Source organism: Hylobates moloch, unplaced genomic scaffold (assembly GCF_009828535.3).
Source record: "Hylobates moloch isolate HMO894 unplaced genomic scaffold, HMol_V3 SCAFFOLD_6, whole genome shotgun sequence".
NCBI classification, from domain to species: Eukaryota; Metazoa; Chordata; class Mammalia; order Primates; family Hylobatidae; genus Hylobates; species Hylobates moloch.
In genome coordinates, this window is record NW_026652281.1 from 108471643 (window position 1) to 108490344 (window position 18702).

The 18702-nt window shown below is 44.3% G+C and overlaps 2 protein-coding genes across 15 annotated transcripts in view; both read left to right on the forward strand.

The window, feature by feature from the left end:
• The window catches only part of TLE7 (TLE family member 7), a 222886-nt gene that overhangs the window by 188829 nt on the left and 15355 nt on the right, over positions 1-18702 (forward strand). The gene's annotated exons all lie outside the window — the stretch shown is intronic.
• ZNF23 (zinc finger protein 23) lies at positions 1040-16353 on the forward strand. 14 transcript variants are annotated; one of them, XM_058441186.1, is made up of 6 exons: positions 1084-1109; positions 6516-6579; positions 7194-7650; positions 8930-9296; positions 9990-10097; positions 14069-16353. In XM_058441186.1, exons 4-6 carry the CDS (start codon positions 9263-9265, stop codon positions 15859-15861), a joined length of 1935 nt encoding a protein of 644 aa, XP_058297169.1. In that variant the 5' UTR covers positions 1084-1109; positions 6516-6579; positions 7194-7650; positions 8930-9262; the 3' UTR covers positions 15862-16353. The 14 variants fall into 14 exon arrangements, with proteins under 14 accessions (XP_058297163.1, XP_058297164.1, XP_058297169.1 ...); XM_032157838.2 differs by having other exon boundaries at positions 9120-9296; XM_032157837.2 differs by having other exon boundaries at positions 9170-9296.

The following is an 18702-nucleotide window of genomic DNA, read 5'->3' on the forward strand; positions in this document are numbered from 1 at the left end:
AAATGTCTTGCTGAACATTCAGGTAGGTGAAAATTCTATTTCTAAATTATCTGAATCTAAACCTGTTTTCTGGATAAACATGTATTTTTGCACAGTTTTAACATACACTGATATTCCAGGAATGTAATTATTGTATAATCAAGAGACAATTGTCCTGTGTTTCATTCAGAACTTCACCAAAACATGTTTGCCATTTTGGATCACACTTTTGTGACTTTTAAAACAATATAAGTCACAGCTTTGTGGCTGCGGCATTCAGACAACGTCTATGTGTAAAGGCGACCACCTTATTAGGTCTCCTGCAGCAGCCAAGACCAAACACATTGAAGTATGTGTTTTTAAACGACAGATGACGGTCCTCTTTTTTTTTCTCTTTCATTACACTTAAGGCATAACATTAGTTTTTTTTTTTTTTTTTTTTTTTTTTTTTGAGACGGAGTCTTGCTCTGTCGCCCAGGCTGGAGTGCAGTGGCGTGCTCTCGGCTCACTGCAAGCTCCGCCTCCCAGGTTCACGCCATTCTCCTGCCTCAGCCTCTCCGAGTAGCTGGGACTACAGGCGCTCGCCACTACGCCCGGCTAATTTTTTTGTATTTTTAGTAGAGACGGGGTTTCACCGTGGTCTCGATCTCCTGACCTCGTGATCCGCCCGCCTCGGCCTCCCAAAGTGCTGGGATTACAAGCGTGAGCCACCGCGCCTGGCCAACATTAGTTTTTAATATGTAGGTGTGTATGTTATGTATGATTTTCTAGGCCATTATGTATGAATATCAGGTCAGGAGAATAAGATGGACATTACAAAGTATTTGTTAGAAAAAGGGGGCATTGGGTGTGACAGAGCGCCATCCACTGGTCCATTTCCAAGACTCCCACACGTGGCTGCACCTGCAGCTTCACCTCCCCAGGCTGGGTCCCCGCTTGGCTCTGATTCTTACCTGCCCCATTCTCCAGGGGTAACAGTGACCGTGGGCCAGACCCGAGCTAGCCGACAGGGATGCGGCCACAGCTGGCCGGGCGTGACCACCAGCGAGGCGGAGCGACCTTTCTCCCAGAGAGGCCCGGCCGACTGATGACGCACTTCCGGCAGCGCCGGGGAGCAGCCCGTTGCGGAGGTGAGTGCAGGTCTCCGAGCGCTGTTGGTCATTCCCTGTCCCCCAGGCTCTGGGTCCGATTGAGACGCACTCCCACCCTGGGTGCTGCTGGGTCTCCCGTGGCCTACGCTGCCAGGAGGCCCAGGCTGGGAGAGGGAGCAGGGCGGCGGCCCGGGATGCTCTTCCGCTCTCCTCGGCTCCAGCTTTGGTCTTTGTGGCTCTATAGCTTGCGCCCATTGGAAGGGGAAACCCACGTTGCTGTCCCAGCCACGAGGCCCCGAGCATTTAGCACTTGATCGGCTCGGGGAAGATGTGTCGGTGCAGCTAAAGGGTGGAATATTTGCGGGCATGAAGCGGCACGAGGGGATACCACAAGTCTTTTGACATGCTGAGGTCTGGCAGGAACATTAACCTATGTGCATCCCGAGTATGTACCGTGTGCTCCCAGGCTCCTGACATAGGGTCATGAGTTAGGGCCGAGTGGGAGCGCAGAGCCCCTCCCAGTCACCCGGCAGCAGAAGAAGCCCGGCTTTTGGAGGACATTATCTCCTGGATCAGTGTCAGTCCCAAAAGGTAACTCAGCCCTCCTTCTCTCGGCTCTGGGTTGACAATGACCTGGGAATGACTTCTACAACGTAATTATGAAGTCACTCAGTTTTAGAATATATTTAGTAGTTTCAGAATCGCTAATTCATACCCCCATGAAAAGCAAATTTACTACCTAAAGTACAGTACTTGGATACAGGTCTTTTTGTCTTTAATCTTATGGTGTTTAGTCAAAATACTGTTTTCCAAAGTTGCTTACCCCTTTTCTTTCCTACCACTTAAGTGTGGTTATGTTCACTGTAGTATAGTTAGGCACATTGGCTGTTCTTTGTATTACATTTTGGGTCCTCAATTTCACCCCATCCTTGCTGGTTTATATATTTATTTAAAATATATATTTATATGTTATGTATATAGTAGTAAAAAGCATCCATGAACACACCACCCAATTAAGAAAGAGAAGATTGCCAGTACTGCTGAATTATCAATGTGTTCCTCCTCCTCAACCCAACTCCCAGCCTCCAACCCCTAGAGGTAACAGTCATCTTGAATTTTGTGTTAATTGTAGCCCTATTATTTTTAAAAATAATTACGTATGCATGTATCTGTAAGCAATGTACTTAAATTTTTTTTTTGAGCTTCATATAAAGCTCCATTGTGTGTATAAGTCATCTGGGACTCGCATAATTCAATGTTAAGTTTTCAAATTCATTCTGTGTGTAGCTTCTGGGTAATGTTCCATTGTAAAAACTGTATGAAAATTTATCGATGTATTTTCGATGGACATGTGGGTTGTTTTCAGTGTTTTGTTATTAAAATGTGCTGATAATATTTTTGTGCGTACCTCCTACATATGAGAGTTTCTCTAGTGTGTAAGTTTTTTAAATTAGGCACAAATGTTGAATTATGTTAAACATCTTTGGCATCTGTTGAGATGGACAGTGTGTTTATCTTTCTTTGATTTATTAATGTGAAAAATATACTAATTAGTATCCTAACGTTGAGCTTTGTTTATCTTCGTGGGATAATCCTACTTACTCATGATGTATTTAATGAACTACTGGAGTCTATTCCTTGATAGAATTTTTGCATTAGAATTCATAAATGAGACTGGTCTGTAGTTTTTGCATCAGTATTGTGCTGGCACCATAGAAAGAATTGGGAAACTTACTTTGCTGTGCTCTGCTACGGTTTACATAGTGTTAGAATTACTCATTTCCGAAACATTGAAAGGATTTGCTCATGACACATCTGAGCTCAGTGTTTTGTGAGAGTTAGTTCTTCACTGGCCATCTTGGTTTAATTAGGTAAAAGTAATCAAGGATTATGTAGAAAATCTGTATAATGTCATAACAGGAAAAAAACCTGGAATCGTATTTAAAAAAAAAACTGTCCCCTTGGGAGGGAGCCAAGAGACCAAAGAATGCCTTGGACAAGTCCAGCTTGGCAAGTAGATGAGTTTATTAGGACTTACATACTTACTCCTGGATGGCGGCAGGACAGCTTTAGAGACCTGTGATGCCCCTCGTCTCTAAGTACTTTTTAGAGAATTTTCTGGCTGTTTGCCTACTGCATTTAAATGATGAGACTTTTCTTGGTAGGTTCTCATATACTTTCTAGGATGTTTACATTCTTGCAAACACCTGCTCCTCTGCTGAGCCCCATGGTCTTGACTCACTGCCTGGCCTTCAAGGTTCAGGCAGCAGGTATACACACTTGACTATACACCCTTGACTAGCTGAGTGGGGTAGCTATCACACTACATATGTAATTGGTAGAGTTGATTTGTTATCTAAAAATGGAGTTGTATATTCTCCCATCACAGAATAAGTTTTCTCTTTAAACACCAGATAATATAGTCTTTTAAATGGACACGAGTCACAGAAAAACCCTGAAAAATGTGTAAAGTAGAAGTTAGTAGATTGGGTTATATAACCATCATGCAATAAAGCCAGAACTTATAAACTGAAGAAATGAGCAACAGCAAACTATCCTAGGCAATTACTAGGTCAGAGACAAAACAGAATTGCTGACTGAGTATAAAACAGTAATTAAAACATGAAATATAAAAACCTCTGGAATGTGGCAAATAGTGTCTCCCGAGGAAAATTTGTGGCCTTAGAGGCTTTAATTGCCAAATAGGAAAGAATGAAAATAATTGAATAAGTCATGCAACCTCAAGAAGGTAGGAAAAAAGCCTTTTGTAGTCTCAGCTTCCCCAAAAGCAGAACGTGGAACAAAGATATTTATGTAGGAATTTATTTAGGAATATGGTCACAGGGGCAGAGTGAACAACAAGGGGAGTGAAACAGAGATGGGAGAACTGGTACAAGGATGCATTGGTATGCTCGGCCCTCAACAGGCTCTGCCTTGCAGGGCCTTTGAGGAGCCTTGGAGTCTTAAGGCTGCCCTGCTGGGGGATTGATGGGGAAAACATTTATCCATTGGTTTCTCTCCCCTATTGGTCAAGGGGGTCCCACAGGTGTTAATGCCTCTGCACTTCAGGGCCCAGCAGGTGTCCACAGGTGTCCCACATAGGACACCAGAGAAGCCCCAGGGCAGGAACCAGGCATAGGTGATGTAGGTCCTTGTGAAGGTTCTGGTAGGTTGCAGCTTCATAAAGCTGACTAACCTCTGTAGAACTGGACTAAGGATGGGATAAGAGGATTGGAGTGGTGCTTACACTGCCCCTTACAGAGCTGAAGGAACAAACTAAGAGCAGAATTAGTGAATTTAAAGCAAATAGAAGAAAGTACTGTTGCTCAACTAGAAAAGCTGGTTCTTTGAAAATAGAAGGAAACCACATTAAAATAAGTAAACCGCTGCTCAGCCCAACTGTATTAGTCTGCTTGGGCTGCCCTAACAAAATACCATAGACTGGGTGGCTTCACCAACATACTTATTTCTCACAGTCCTGGAGACTGGAAGTCCAGGAGCATGGTGCCAGCTGATTTTGGCTCCTGCCGGGGCTGTCTTCCTGGCTCATAGATGGTAACCCTCTTGTTGTGTCCTCACATGGGGGAGGCAGGGAGTGAGTAGGTACGTTGGCTCTGGGTCTCTCCTTCTTGTAAAGGCACCACCCCTATTGGACCTCATTTAACCTTAGGACCTTTGTCCCACCCTTAGGACCTCATTTATCCTTATTACTTCCTCACAGGTCCCGTCTCCAAATACAGTCACACTGGGGGCTAGAGCTTCAACATATGAATTTGGCAGGGACATAAATGTTTAGTCTCTAACTCTAACCCTGGGAAAAAGGTCTAGAAAGCACATATATTCAAAAGAAGAAGTGGGAAAAGCAGACTAGCTCTGGATATGGAGGAAATGGAAAGAAACATGAACCAGTATTTTCTGCAACTCTGTACTAGTAAAGTTGAAATCCTGGAAGAAATGGATGATATTTTAGGAAAATGTAATTTCAAGACTTTAGGGGCAGTAAAAGTCAGAAAATCACCAGTCCATGTGTTTTTGAATACAGTGAACAAGAGGCTCTGGGTCACGGGACTGGCTGCTACAGTGATCTCCTCTCTCAGGAGCTGATGCAGAAGTGTAGGCCTTGGCTCATTCACTATCAGAAGACTGGAAAGTTTGGGAAACAGCCTGGTCCCTAACTTCCAGCTCAGCTTCCTAAGGACAGCACAGGCTGTCCTTAGGAGGACTGACCTCTCAAGACCTCTCCAGAGTGTTAGGATTCTTGAGGACATTCAGAGCTCTGAGGAAATGCAGCAGGATACTGGGGGGCAGCTGCCTTCTCCAGGCGCTGCCTCCCTGGGGTCTGACTCCCCAGGCCTGTGTACTGGGGCTGCAGCCCAGCCAGCCCAGCTTCTCCTGCTGTGATACTGAAGATGATGCTTGTGTTGAGAAAGAGAAATAAGTCAAAGATCTTGGTATTGTCCTATTTCTTGAACTGAATTGTGGATACATGACTTTTTGCTTTATTTTTTAGGCTCTGCATACATTTTATTTTATTTGTTTTTATTTTTTATTTTTTTGAGATAGCGTCTCACTCTCATCACCCAGGCTGGAGTGCGGTGGTGTGATCTTGGCTCACTGCAGCCTTGACCTCCCGGGCTCAAGTGATCCTCCCACGTCAGACACCCGAATAGCTGGGACCACGGGCATGTGCTACCACCCCTGGCTAATTTTTTTTTTTTTTTTGAGACGGAGTCTTGCTCTGTCGCCCAGGCTGGAGTGCAGTGGCGCAATCTCGGCTCACTGCAAGCTCCGCCTCCTGGGTTCACGCCGTTCTCCTGCCTCCACCTCCCGAGTAGCTGGGACTATAGGCGCCCGCCGCCGCGCCTGGCTAATTTTTTGTATTTTTAGAGAGACGGGGTTTCACCGTGTTAGCCAGGATGGTCTTGATTTCCTGACCTTGTGATCTGCCCGCCTTGGCCTCCCAAAGTGCTGGGATTACAGGCTTGAGCCACTGCGCCCGGCCTAATTTTTGTATTTTTTATAGAGACAGGGTTTTGCCATGTGTCCAGGCTGGTCTCGAACTCCTGAGCTCAAGTGATCCACCCGCCTTGGCCTCTCGAAGTGTTGGGATTATAGGCACAAGCCACCGTGCCCAGCAGGTTTTATATCCACTCTTCTTCTTCTTTTTATTTTTTATTTTTGTTTATTTTTAAATTATATATATGTACTCTTCTGTGTGTGTGATATGTATCAGAATTGTAAAGTCCTAAGGTTCCTGGCAGTGAATTTCAGTGTCATATCCTGGAGTCCTAGGCACTGAGCCAGTGAACAGATCACTCCCTTCTTGGGCAGCTCCTGTTCACACTCCTATTTGGATGCAAGCTGCCTTGTGTCTTGCAACAGGGCTATGTTGCTCTGGTGGGGGTGGCTTGCCTCACACTTGTCTCTCTTTGTGTTTCTCCTTAGCTCCAGCCCTTCTCTGAGAGGGGACCAGGGGATGGCAGCCATACACCTGACAGCCTGGCCCCAGGTGAGCTGTGGGGTCCTTCAGCTCTTCCTCTGGGCAGTTTCAGATTGAAAAACATTGAGAAGGGGAGCTGGTGAGCCTCGGGATGACAGCTGCTTCCACCTGCTGGACTGGAACTTGTGGGAAAGAGGTGTTGTGCGGGGAGGGCGGCAGAGACCAGGACAGTAGCGAGTGGAGGCAGCGGGAGAGTGAGCAGGAGAGCAGGAGGGTGGTGGTCTTCTGCACACTGAGGGTCTCTGCTCCTCTCTACAGGAGCACCCCCAGCATAGGGCTCTGGGTGAATGGGGATGTGGAAACCACCCCTGTGGGATGTACTGTGCGGGGGTGTGAGTGGAAGACAGTCGCAGAGGATTGGACTATCTGTGGTGGGGATGCAGAGAAGAGGAATAGCAGGACCTGATGAGAGAAGGATGGCTGTGTCTCTAATTCAGGGGTAAGGGAAGGTCACAGGGAGTGGAGTCAAGGGAGGGGGAAGACAGTCACATGGGACGGGATGTCTCATTGTCCTTGTGAAGCTTTCAAAGCTTAGGATGCAGACTTTAGGTCTCTGAGAAGAGCTTTCCACCCTGTCCTGCAGAAAAATAAACCTGCAAACCAAATTTTCCATACATTTTCAGGGACTTCACGGATCCCCTGAAGCTCATCCATGGACTTCCATGGACTACAGATTGGGAACAATCATAGCCACAGTCACACCAGTTGTATCTTTGGAGGCTTACTATGCTCCAGGCGCCATGCTAAGCCCTTTGTATGGTCATTTGGTCCTGACAACCGCCTCTGTGATAAGTGCTGTGTTGTACTCTTTCCACCTAAAAAGAAAAGGCAAAAGGGGAGCAGAGTAACTTGCCCAGGATCACAGAGTTATTGTGTGATTCAGAACTGCTTAGCCATAAGACAGCTGTGGAACCAGTGATGTTAACTTGGTCAGATTTGTAATGTGTATGGAATAATTTGTAAGGAAGATTCAAAAGCACGGTGACCACTTCACAAAGAAGAATCCCACTGGTCCCGTGACATGGGCTTCATCAAGGAAAGCCATCATTAAAGAGGGATCCAATTCAAGTAATGCTTAAGGTAGGAAAATCATGGCTGGGTGTGGTGGTTCACGCCTGTAATCCCAGCGCTTTGCGAGGCTCAGGTGGGTGGATCCCTTGAGGTCAGGAGTTCAAGATCAGCCTAGCCAACATGGTGAAACCCTGTCTCTGCTAAAAATAGAAAAATGAGCTGGGTGTTGTGGTGCATGCCTATAGTCCCAGCTACTCAGGAGGCTGAGGCAGGAGAATTGCTTGAGGCTGGGAGGCAGAGGGTACAGTGAGCCAAGGTCACGCCACTGCGCTTCAGTCTGGGTGACAGAGTGAGACACTCCATCTCAAAGAAAAAAAAAATCTTTCGGACATAGAGAGTCAAAGGATTTGTGGTGATAAGGAAGGCGGGAAGTCAAGAACAATCCCCAGGTTTCTGGCTGAGGTTTCTTGTGAGGATGATTCTGACCCCAGCTGAGGTGTAAGTTCAGAAGGAAGTGCCAACTTACCGGGGTGGTGGTGGCGGCGGCACACGGCGAAGACATTATATTTTGTGCAGAGAAGTTACTTGTTGAAGGTCACACAAAGAAGACTCACAGAAACACCTAGAGGTTGGACTAGAATTGCTGATGGGTGGAGGTCAGTAAACTCCAGGAAGACACATCCCGGCAGAGAGGAGTTGAGCAGCAGATCCCTGCCAGTGATCCCCCATGGTTGTTAGAGCAGGCTGAGGTGGGCAGAGGGTGAGCCTACCAGAGGCTGCAGCTGCCCAGGAGGGGTGGTTGGGCCTGGGAGCGACACGAAGCATCCCTGAGTGGTGGAGCTTGTGCCAACCACATCCTTAGTGATGCAAAGGGGAGAGTAGCCGGCCAGTGGGAAGGCCAGTCCCCCTGCTTTCCCAAATGTTCTTGGAGAAACAGTGAAGCTTTCAGAGAAGTTGGAAAGGATGAGATTTGAATGGGAGCAGGGAAGGAAAATTCTGGCTTTCCAGGAAGAGCCTGCAGCCTGAGCAGCATGGAGCATCCTTGGCTGGAGGTGCTCAAGCAGAGGCTGCACAGCCCCTTGTTGGGGGGTCTGTGAAGGGAATCTGGTGGGGCTGGATGAGACAGAAGCCGTGGCTGACCTTTGGGGGTGGCTTGAGCTGTGAGGATGAGGGCGATGGGTGGGGAGCAGAACAGGGCTGAGGTTAGGTGCAGGGGAGCCAAGACCTCAGGGGAGTAGTGTGGGACCTGCTGGTGGATCAGCCCTGAGTTTGCTGGGAGGGAGCAGCTTATCTAAAAGAGTGGAGTTGGCTTTAGAGAATTTGCTTACAGAAATTTTTTTTCTTTCAGCCTGTCTTACGTTACCTCTTATTTGTGTGAAAAATGGCATGAGGTTTCCCTGCTGTGGGAGAAGGTGGATACTCTGTAGTTTACTTTCTCGATGTTTTTTCTGAGATCTTTCCCTTGTTGTTAATATTAATTTTGTGCTCTCACAAGCACCCTCCCCAAGCCCTTATACTCCCCTCTGCCCCTCACTTAGGGCCTGAGCCATGGAATTGGCCCTAGGGCAGCAGGAACCTGTTGTTTCAGAAGTCGGTGACCTTTGAGGACGTGGCTGTGTACTTCACCCAGGCGGAATGGGACGGCCTGTCCCCTGCACAGAGGACCCTGTACAGGGATGTGATGCTGGAGAATTATGGGAATGTGGCCTCCCTGGGTAAGACCTCTCTCCCCTGGGAACCTGGACTCTCTCAGTTGGGGTTCCTGGCTTGCTTCTCCCTTACAGGTTACTGGGGGGATCTCTGGTAATCCTTTACTGAGTGAGAACCCCAGAGCTGTTCCTAATCTCCTAGACTTAGAGGTTACTGGCAGGGGCAAACGCCAAGCCTTTTGTAGGCCTATATAGGACTTTGCTTGGAACTGGTATGCACTGTTGATCCAACCCATGAAAGCTATGTTTTGGAAACACTGGAATCCAGTGGCTTCCTGTTCCACAGTGGCATCTTCAGTTGCCCCCTCGTCTTACCTGTCTTGAGTCTTTTCAAGGATCTCAGTGTACTCTGGATATTTCAGGCCAAGGTCAAAAAGTGGTATCCCTTTGGGCAGAATCTCCCTGCTTGCCCTGCATGAGGTCTCCTAGGCCTACAGTCTGGGCCCTTCCCAGGCTCTCCCACACTTTCCCAAGCCTTCACCCCCAACCCCCACGTTTGCCTCCCACAGCCCTTGGAAGTCTCCAAAGTCTCTCTAGTCCTTCCTAAGCCCCACAGTACTTTCCCGTAGTCCTGAGGCTTGGGACCTCCTGGGGTTCTTACCTTCCCTCCCCATTGCTGAGACAATCTGAGAAGAGGCTTAGGAATTTGTCTGTGGGAGTTTATTCATCTGTCTCTCCTATTTACCTCTCCCAAACCAGGATTTCCACTTCTCAAACCTGCTGTGATCTCACAACTGGAGGGAGGAGGTGAGCTGGGGGGCCCATCTCCACTGGCTGCAGGAACAGGCCTCCGGACTGGTAAGGGAGGTACATATTTCCCATTCTGTTGGAATTTAGCACTTTAGGCATAAAGCCAGCTTTAGCAACATATAAACATACTGTGTTTATTGGCCAGTCATACAGAGTGAAGTTTGAGTAAATTTTGATGATTCATAGAGATAGATAGTCCTTATCTTTCTGTCTTCAAAGTTTGTTGTGTCTAATTCGAAGAACAGATCTTTTTTCAAACCCTTCATTCTGACTCTTCAATCCTAATTTTGGAATCCTGCCTTTCTCAGACAAAATTAAGGGACTCAGTAGTTTGGGAGTTCCTTGCCATTTCTAAGCATTGTTCACATAGTGTGAAGGATACAGAATTAACAGCCTTTTCACACAGATAGAAGTGGTTAAAAGCACAGTCTTTAGAGGAGACTTTTCTGAGGTCCAGTCCCAACTGTGCTGCTTCCTAATTTGCGTGACTTTGAGTGGGTTATTTGAGTGTTCTCATCTCTGAAAATGGGTTAATAATAAAAGGAGGTAATAGTACTATCTTGTGGGTTGAGGATTAAATGAGATAACATATCAAATACCTAGCTTATAATGTGTGCTCAGTTCAGTATTTTTATTTTGGTTTTGGGGAAGACAGCTGTACACAGGGAAGGTAATGTGGAAGGGAGGAAGTGCTCTTAATTTTTGCTTCTTAAATGTGAATGTGTAAATGAATCCTGAGGTCTTACAGATATGCAGTAAGTGTGGAGTCTGCATTTCTATGAAGTTCCCTGGTGATGTGGCGATGCCAGTACTTCTGGTTACCAGACCACACTTGAAGGAGCAGGGCTCCAATTGGTGCCAGTAGAGTAGCTGCCAAATGACTTCTCGTTCCCCTGAGGCCCCCCGTTATTTCTTATATTTAGGGTCTGTGAGATTCTCTTGAATTTTTTCAGTGAGTCTTCATTTTTCTTAGATGGTTTCTGTGGGTTTTTATTCCTTTTGATCATTCTATCAGATTATATCTGACCAAGGAAGGCATGTTTTGGAAATGGAGAGTTTGCCATATAATGGCCTTGACAAATATAGGAAAAAAAGTGATATTGTGAGGTCTTAATCAAAGGACCCTGTGTTTTATTCTGTAGGCAGCTGACTGTCCTGAAGTCTTTGACTTTTCCAGGAAACCCATCATGATCCTAGCTGGTGATAGAAACATTAATGTAGTCAGTGTATGTGGGTTAATTGGGATGAGGAATCAAACAGGCTCTAGGCAGGCAGAAGGGAGGGCAAAGGGCATGAGGCCCATGGCAGTAGCATTGACTTTCTTTTTAAAAATCTTCAGAAGCCCACTCAGTGATACCCGTTTAAGACTCATTTGCTGTAACTGTGTCAAATGGCCATCCTCACTGCAAGAGAGGAAAATGAAAACGAGAGATATTTCACCTATCATACTGAGAATAATTAAATTATATTCAGTGTTGGTGAGAGTGCAGCAAAACAGGAATAGACTTCTGGAGAGGATGACTAGACATCTGATAGTATAGATGTCTTAGTCAGTTTGGGCTACAGTAACAGACTGCCATAGATTGGATGGCTTATAAACAACAGAAATTTATTTCATACAGTTCTAGTCCAAGATCAAGGTGCAGGCAGGTTCTGTCTGGCAAGGGCCTGCTACCTGGCTAATAGGCAGCCATCTTCTCACTGTATCCTCACATGGTAGCAAGAAAGGGAGCTCTCTGGGCTCTTTTTTAAGGGCATTAATCCCATTCATGAGGGTTCTGCCATAGCCCAACCTCCTAATACAGTCACATCAGGGGTTAGGATTTCAGAATATGAATTTGTGGGGAGAACAAACATTCAGTCTATAGCAACAGATGAGTATTATCTTTTTAGCTGGGAAGAGACCAATGTTATTTAGAAAGTGCTTGCTGGGGAATCCAGGCAATTGGAGGGGCTTATTGAGGGCAATTATGAAATACTGGGGCAGGGGACATATTACATGTGGTTGAGGAGTGATGAAAGATGAAAAAATATGAGGCGGCATTTTGGGACTCAGCTTTTGAGAAAGTTGGGAACAAATGCAGAGATCAGTAGTTCTAGTTCTAAAGACTATTGGGATTATAAAAAGACTTAGGGAGTGATCAAGTTTAGGATTGGTAAGTGAAAGGAAAAGGCAAGGTTAATGCAGCAGTATTTGGAGGGGACTGGGAAGAAATGGGATGAGATGGACCTTAAATAGAGCCTGTCTAAAGTGGAAATGAAGTTGAAGGAGGAATTTTGGAAAGCCCACAGTTAACGTTCTAAGGAAAGAAACAAAATTATTTCCATTTTGCTCCCTGGTGCTGCTGACTCTTGTCATCCTCCAAGTTGCCATATCCTGTTGGATCCTGTACCTTTTCCTTCTTCAGCATTTTACTTTTTTTTTTTTTAGTAAGGAAATGAGTGCTATAGGAACAACTAAGAAGAAACTGCAGGGTGTAGAAAAGCATGGTGTGATTAAAAGAATGCTGATCTGGTGGACAAGACCTAGAATTTTATTCCACTACTGTCACTTTTTTTTTTTTGAGATGGAGTCTCGCTCTGTCACCCAAACTGGAGTGCAGTGGCAAGAACTTGGCTCACCACAACTTCTGTTTCCTGGGTTCGAGCAATTCTCCTGCCTCAGCCTCCCAAGTAGCTGGAACTACAGGCACGTGCCACCACGCCCAGCTAATTTTTTGTGGTTTAGTAGAGACGGGGTTTCACTGTGTTGCCCAGGCTGGTTGCAAACTCCCAAGCTCAGGGAATCTGCCTGCTTCAGCCTCCCAAAGTATTGGGATTACAGGCGTGAGCTACCGTGCCCAGCTGTCACTTTTTTTTTTTTTTTTAACATTTTATTTATTTCCCCCCCCCCCCCCTTTTTTTTTTATTATTATACTTTAAGTTTTAGGGTACATGTGCACAATGTGCAGGTTTTTTACATATGTATCCATGTGCCGTGTTGGTTTGCTGCACCCATTAACTCGTCATTTAGCATTAGGTATATCTCCTAATGCTGTCCCTCCCCGCTCCCCCCAACCCACAACAGTTCCTGGAGTGTGATGTTCCCCTTCCTGTGTCCATGAGTTCTCATTGTTCAATTCCCACCTATGAGTGAGAACATGTGGTGTTTTGTTTTTTGTCCTTGTGATAGTTTACTGAGAATGATGTTTTCCAGTTTCATCCATGTCCCTACAAAGGACATGAACTCATCATTTTTTATGGCTGCATAGTATTCCATGATGTATATGTGCCACATTTTCTTAATCCAGTCTATTGTTGTTGGACATTTGGGTTGGTTCCAAGTCTTTGCTATTGTGAATAGTGCCGCAATAAACATACATGTGCATGTGTCTTTATAGCGGCATGATTTATAGTCCTTTGGGTATATACCCAGTAATGGGATGGCTGGGTCAATTGGTATTTCTAGTTCTAGATCCCTGAGGATTCACCACACTGACTTCCACAATGGTTGACCAGCTGTCACTTTTAACTTTCATGTGATTGGTTATGTTCTCTACATTGGCCTTGCGTTAGGCACAGTGGGAATGGTGATTTTTTTTTTATCATTACTTTCATTGCTTTATAATATTGACACCTACACTCAACAGTACAGAAAGTGTATAAAGTGGGGAAGCAAGTCAACCAAACTTCCTATGCCAGTTTAGTTTCTTCTAGAAGTTTTCTAGATATGTACAAATATATATATCTGCCTTTTATATTTTTCTTTACACAGCTGAAAATCTATTCTATATACTGTTTTTTCAACTTGTTTTTCCATTTGATTGTATCTTGGATGTCTTTTTATGTCAGCATATATGGATTTATTGTATTCTTTTACTAGTTAGTTACAAATTACTTATCCCACCTTACGGAGAAACTCTACGTTTTTTGACCTAGTTTTGTGATTTTAAGGAGCCCCCTGATTATTATGGTCTTTCATAGCACAGTTCTTTTCTTTTTCCTAACATGGTTCTTACATGACATTTTATGTTTTCTGTTTTTTATAGTAGATATTCAGACTGACAATGATTTGACAAAGGAAATGTATGAAGGAAAAGAGAATGTATCATTTGTACTTCAAAGAGACTTTTCCCAGGAGACAGACTTTTCAGAAGCCTCTCTTCTAGAGAAACAACAGGAATTCTACTCAGCAAGAAATATAAAGAAGGAGAAGAGCAACACCATTGATGGAACAGTGAAAGACGAGACAAGCCCTGTGGAGGAGTGTTTTTTTAGTCAAAGTTCAAACTCATATCAGTGTCATACCATCACTGGAGAGCAGCCCTCTGGGTGTATAGGACTGGGGAAATCCATCAGCTTTGATACAAAACTCGTTAAGCATGAAATAATTAATTCTGAGGAAAGACCTTTCAAATGTGAAGAATTAGTAGAGCCCTTTAGGTGTGACTCTCAACTTAATCAACATCAAGAAAACAACACTGAGGAAAAGCCTTATCAGTGTTCGGAGTATGGCAAAGCTTTCAGCATTAACGAGAAATTAATTTGGCATCAAAGACTTCACAGTGGGGAGAAACCCTTCAAATGTGTGGAGTGTGGGAAAAGCTTCAGCTACAGTTCCCATTATATCACACATCAGACAATCCACAGTGGGGAGAAGCCCTATCAGTGTAAGGTGTGTGGGAAGGCCTTCAGTGTTAATGGAAGCCTAAGTAGGCATCAGAGAATCCATACGGGAGAGAAGCCCTATCAGTGCAAGGAATGTGGAAATGGCTTCAGCTGTAGTTCTGCATATATTACACATCAGAGAGTCCACACTGGAGAGAAACCTTACGAGTGTAATGACTGTGGGAAAGCATTCAATGTTAATGCGAAATTAATTCAACATCAGAGAATCCACACTGGAGAGAAACCTTATGAATGTAATGAATGTGGAAAAGGCTTCAGGTGCAGCTCCCAGCTTAGGCAGCATCAGAGCATCCACACAGGAGAAAAGCCCTATCAATGTAAAGAGTGTGGAAAAGGCTTCAATAATAATACAAAACTCATTCAGCATCAGAGAATCCACACAGGTGAGAAACCCTATGAATGCACTGAATGTGGAAAAGCCTTCAGTGTCAAAGGGAAGTTAATTCAACATCAGAGAATTCACACAGGCGAGAAACCCTATGAGTGTAATGAATGCGGGAAAGCCTTCAGATGTAACTCCCAATTTCGGCAGCATCTGAGAATTCACACTGGGGAGAAGCCCTATGAGTGTAATGAGTGTGGAAAGGCCTTCAGCGTTAATGGGAAACTAATGCGGCATCAGAGAATTCACACTGGGGAGAAACCTTTTGAATGTAATGAGTGTGGGAGATGCTTTACTTCTAAAAGAAACCTACTTGATCATCACCGAATCCATACTGGAGAAAAGCCCTATCAATGTAAGGAATGTGGGAAAGCCTTCAGTATCAATGCCAAACTAACTAGGCATCAGAGGATACATACTGGGGAGAAACCTTTCAAATGTATGGAATGTGAGAAAGCATTCAGCTGTAGTTCTAACTATATTGTGCACCAGAGAATCCATACAGGAGAGAAACCCTTTCAGTGTAAGGAGTGTGGAAAAGCCTTCCATGTTAATGCCCATTTAATTCGGCATCAGAGAAGCCACACTGGGGAGAAACCCTTCAGATGTGTGGAATGTGGCAAAGGCTTCAGCTTTAGTTCTGACTACATTATACATCAGACAGTCCACACTTGGAAGAAACCCTATATGTGTAGTGTGTGTGGGAAAGCATTCAGGTTTAGCTTCCAGCTCAGTCAGCATCAGAGTGTCCATAGTGAAGGAAAATCCTAATAATGAGAAAGATATAGAAAACTCTTAAGGTTAATGCCAAAATGGATCAAGTATCATCAGATTCATCCATTGAAAAACCCCCAAGAGGGCATTAATATGGCAGAGTCTTCATATGGGAACGGTTTTTATTTTATTCAGTTTTAATCAGGAAAGGATGACCAGTTAAAGAAGAGAAACATCCAAAAATAAATAGCTTTGTTTTGTACCAACAGGAATTAGAAAATATAAGGAAAAGATTTCATTCCCAGCAGCATCAAGAAAAGTAGATTTTCTAGAAATAAACAGTTATGGAGGACTTGTATGGAGAAATTTAAGTTTTCACTGAGGGCCACTTTACAAAGGAAATTTGAATAAATGGAGAGAGAGAGAAGCCTTGTTGTTGGATAGGAAAACCCATACTAAAGATACTCTACCTACACTAATTTATTTGTTTAATTTTTGACAACAAGCATGTATTACTTTTGAAAGGATGAAAAATAAAGATTTATTTAAGAAAGGAAAAAGGTATGAGTACATTTTTAATTTTCATCTAATTGAGAAAACCTTTCTAAGCATTAGATGAAAGCCAGAAACTAGCCACAGGGTATGTACTGATAAATTGACTACTCAAAACTAAATATTCCTATATGTTTTTGTTTTAAAGTTTAAAAGATAAAGCACAAAATGGGGAAATACTTTTGTAAGATTTGTGATATAAAAATGTAGTATTTGGGCATGGTGGCTCAGACCTGTAATCTCAGTGCTTTGGGAGGCTGAGACGGGAAGATTGTGTGAGGCCATGAGTTCCAGACCTGTATGGGCAACATAGCAAGATCCCATTGCTACAAAAAATAATAAAAGCCAGGCGTAGTGGTATGTACCTGCAGCCCTTGCTGCTTGGGAGCCTGAGGCAGGAGGATCGCCTGAGTCCAGGAAATCGAGGCTGCAGTGAGCTGTGACCACCACTGCACTCCAGCCTGGGTGGCAGTGAGACCCTGTCTCTTAAAACATTAATACCTAAAGATAAATAATTTAGACACACTAACAGGCAGCTTTTAAACAGATATTAAAAAATGACTGTTTAAGAAGAGATATTCAATCTCAGTACTCTAAGGTGTGAAAATTAATAAGTTTTTTTGTATATTACATTGTTACATGTGCATACATGGGATACTATGCAGCTGTCAAAAATGACATTTACTATAGATGCCCTTTATATAAGTATAAAATGTAGTCAACAAGATAGCATGTTACAGGGTTTCTGTTTTGTGATAACTGGAACTCTTGCATAAACACATGGGTTTTCAGGTCCTGAAGGAAGGTGGCTACCTTGGATTCCCAGTCTCATTGGTGGTTTTCAAGGTTTCTGATGAAGATCTTGGAAGCCTCAAGATACTCTTTAGAAGGGAATCTCTCAACACCTTAAAAAATTCTAAGCAATAGGCTGGGCGCAGTGGCTCACGCCTGTTATCCCAGCAGTTTTGGAGGCCGAGGTGGGCGGATCATGACGTCAGGAGATCGAGACCATCCTGGCCAACATGGTGAAACCCCATCTCTACCAAAAATACAAAAATTAGCCAGGCATGGTGGTGTGTGCCTATAGTCCCAGTTACTCAGGAGGCAGGAGAATCACTTGAACCCAGGAGGTGGAGGCTGCGGTGAGCCAAGATCATGCCACTGCACTCCAGCCTGGGTGACAGAGTGAGACTCTGTCTTAAAAAAAAAAAAAAAAAATTCTAAGCACTAATAGGAGCAGGCAAGCTAACTATCAGGAAGCTGAAGAACAGCAGGGCCAATAGTAAGTAGTAAGAAAGGGACCAGAAAACACAGGCAAGAAAAGGACATGATAACTTCTGCCATCCCCCAAGTGCCACACACCCTCTCCTCACCATGCCCACCTGTGAGCTCTGTAAGGCATATGCTGTCTTTGGCCCCCAGGCTCCTTAAAACAGAAGCTAGTCAGCATTTAGTTTAGAATGAGGGTCAAAACCACTGGAGGTTTTCTGAATGTGGGACAGTTATTTAAGATAATTGGACTGGGAGCATCACTCTTCCTTCAGATCCTCATGTTCCAGGTCTTCTGACATGCCACAGATAAAAACAGGAGAAAAGCAATCACTAGTAAATTAGACTTAACGATCACCAGCAAACTCCAAATCCTCATAAGCATCCTTGCAGGCCCAGAGATACTCAAGTGTCCACAAAGTCAGATAGATGAATGAGGCTGCTCAGAGTGACAATAAGGAGTAGGGAGGGTGGAGAACTGAAGAGTGCATGCCCGACCTAAAGAAGGCAGCCTCGACTCAGCTGTAGCAAATTCTGGGTAGGCAGCAAAGCAGTTCCAGTAATGCCAAATATTCTGAGTCTTCAAAAAGTTAGAAATCGGATTTTAAAAAATCTGAAATCTCTCTCTGTCCCTCTTTTTGCTTGTTAAGATGACGATTTATTGTCTCAGAATCCTTGAACAATTTTTAGTAAAAGTCCATTTCTAGATGGTGGTTTTCTTCAATAAATCATACGGCAGAATCTATTTGTGGACACCAGGACAGTATAACAGTATGGAGAAAATAGGGTCATCACCTGCTATTGGTAGTAAAGAAACACTGCTTTTCACAAGACCTTTGATACCAAATGTGCTGGTTTTTCACATGATTCTCCAATTCTCTGCAGACACCAACTGGGTGTCCTACAATTTTTTTTTTTTTTTTTTTTTTTTTGAGACGGAGTCTTGCTCTGTCACCCAGGCTGGAATGCAGTGGCCTGATCTCGGCTCACTGCAAGCTCCACCTCCTGGGTTCATGCCACTCTCCTGCCTCAGCCTCCTGAGTAGCTGGGCCTACAGGCGCCTCTCACCATGCCCGG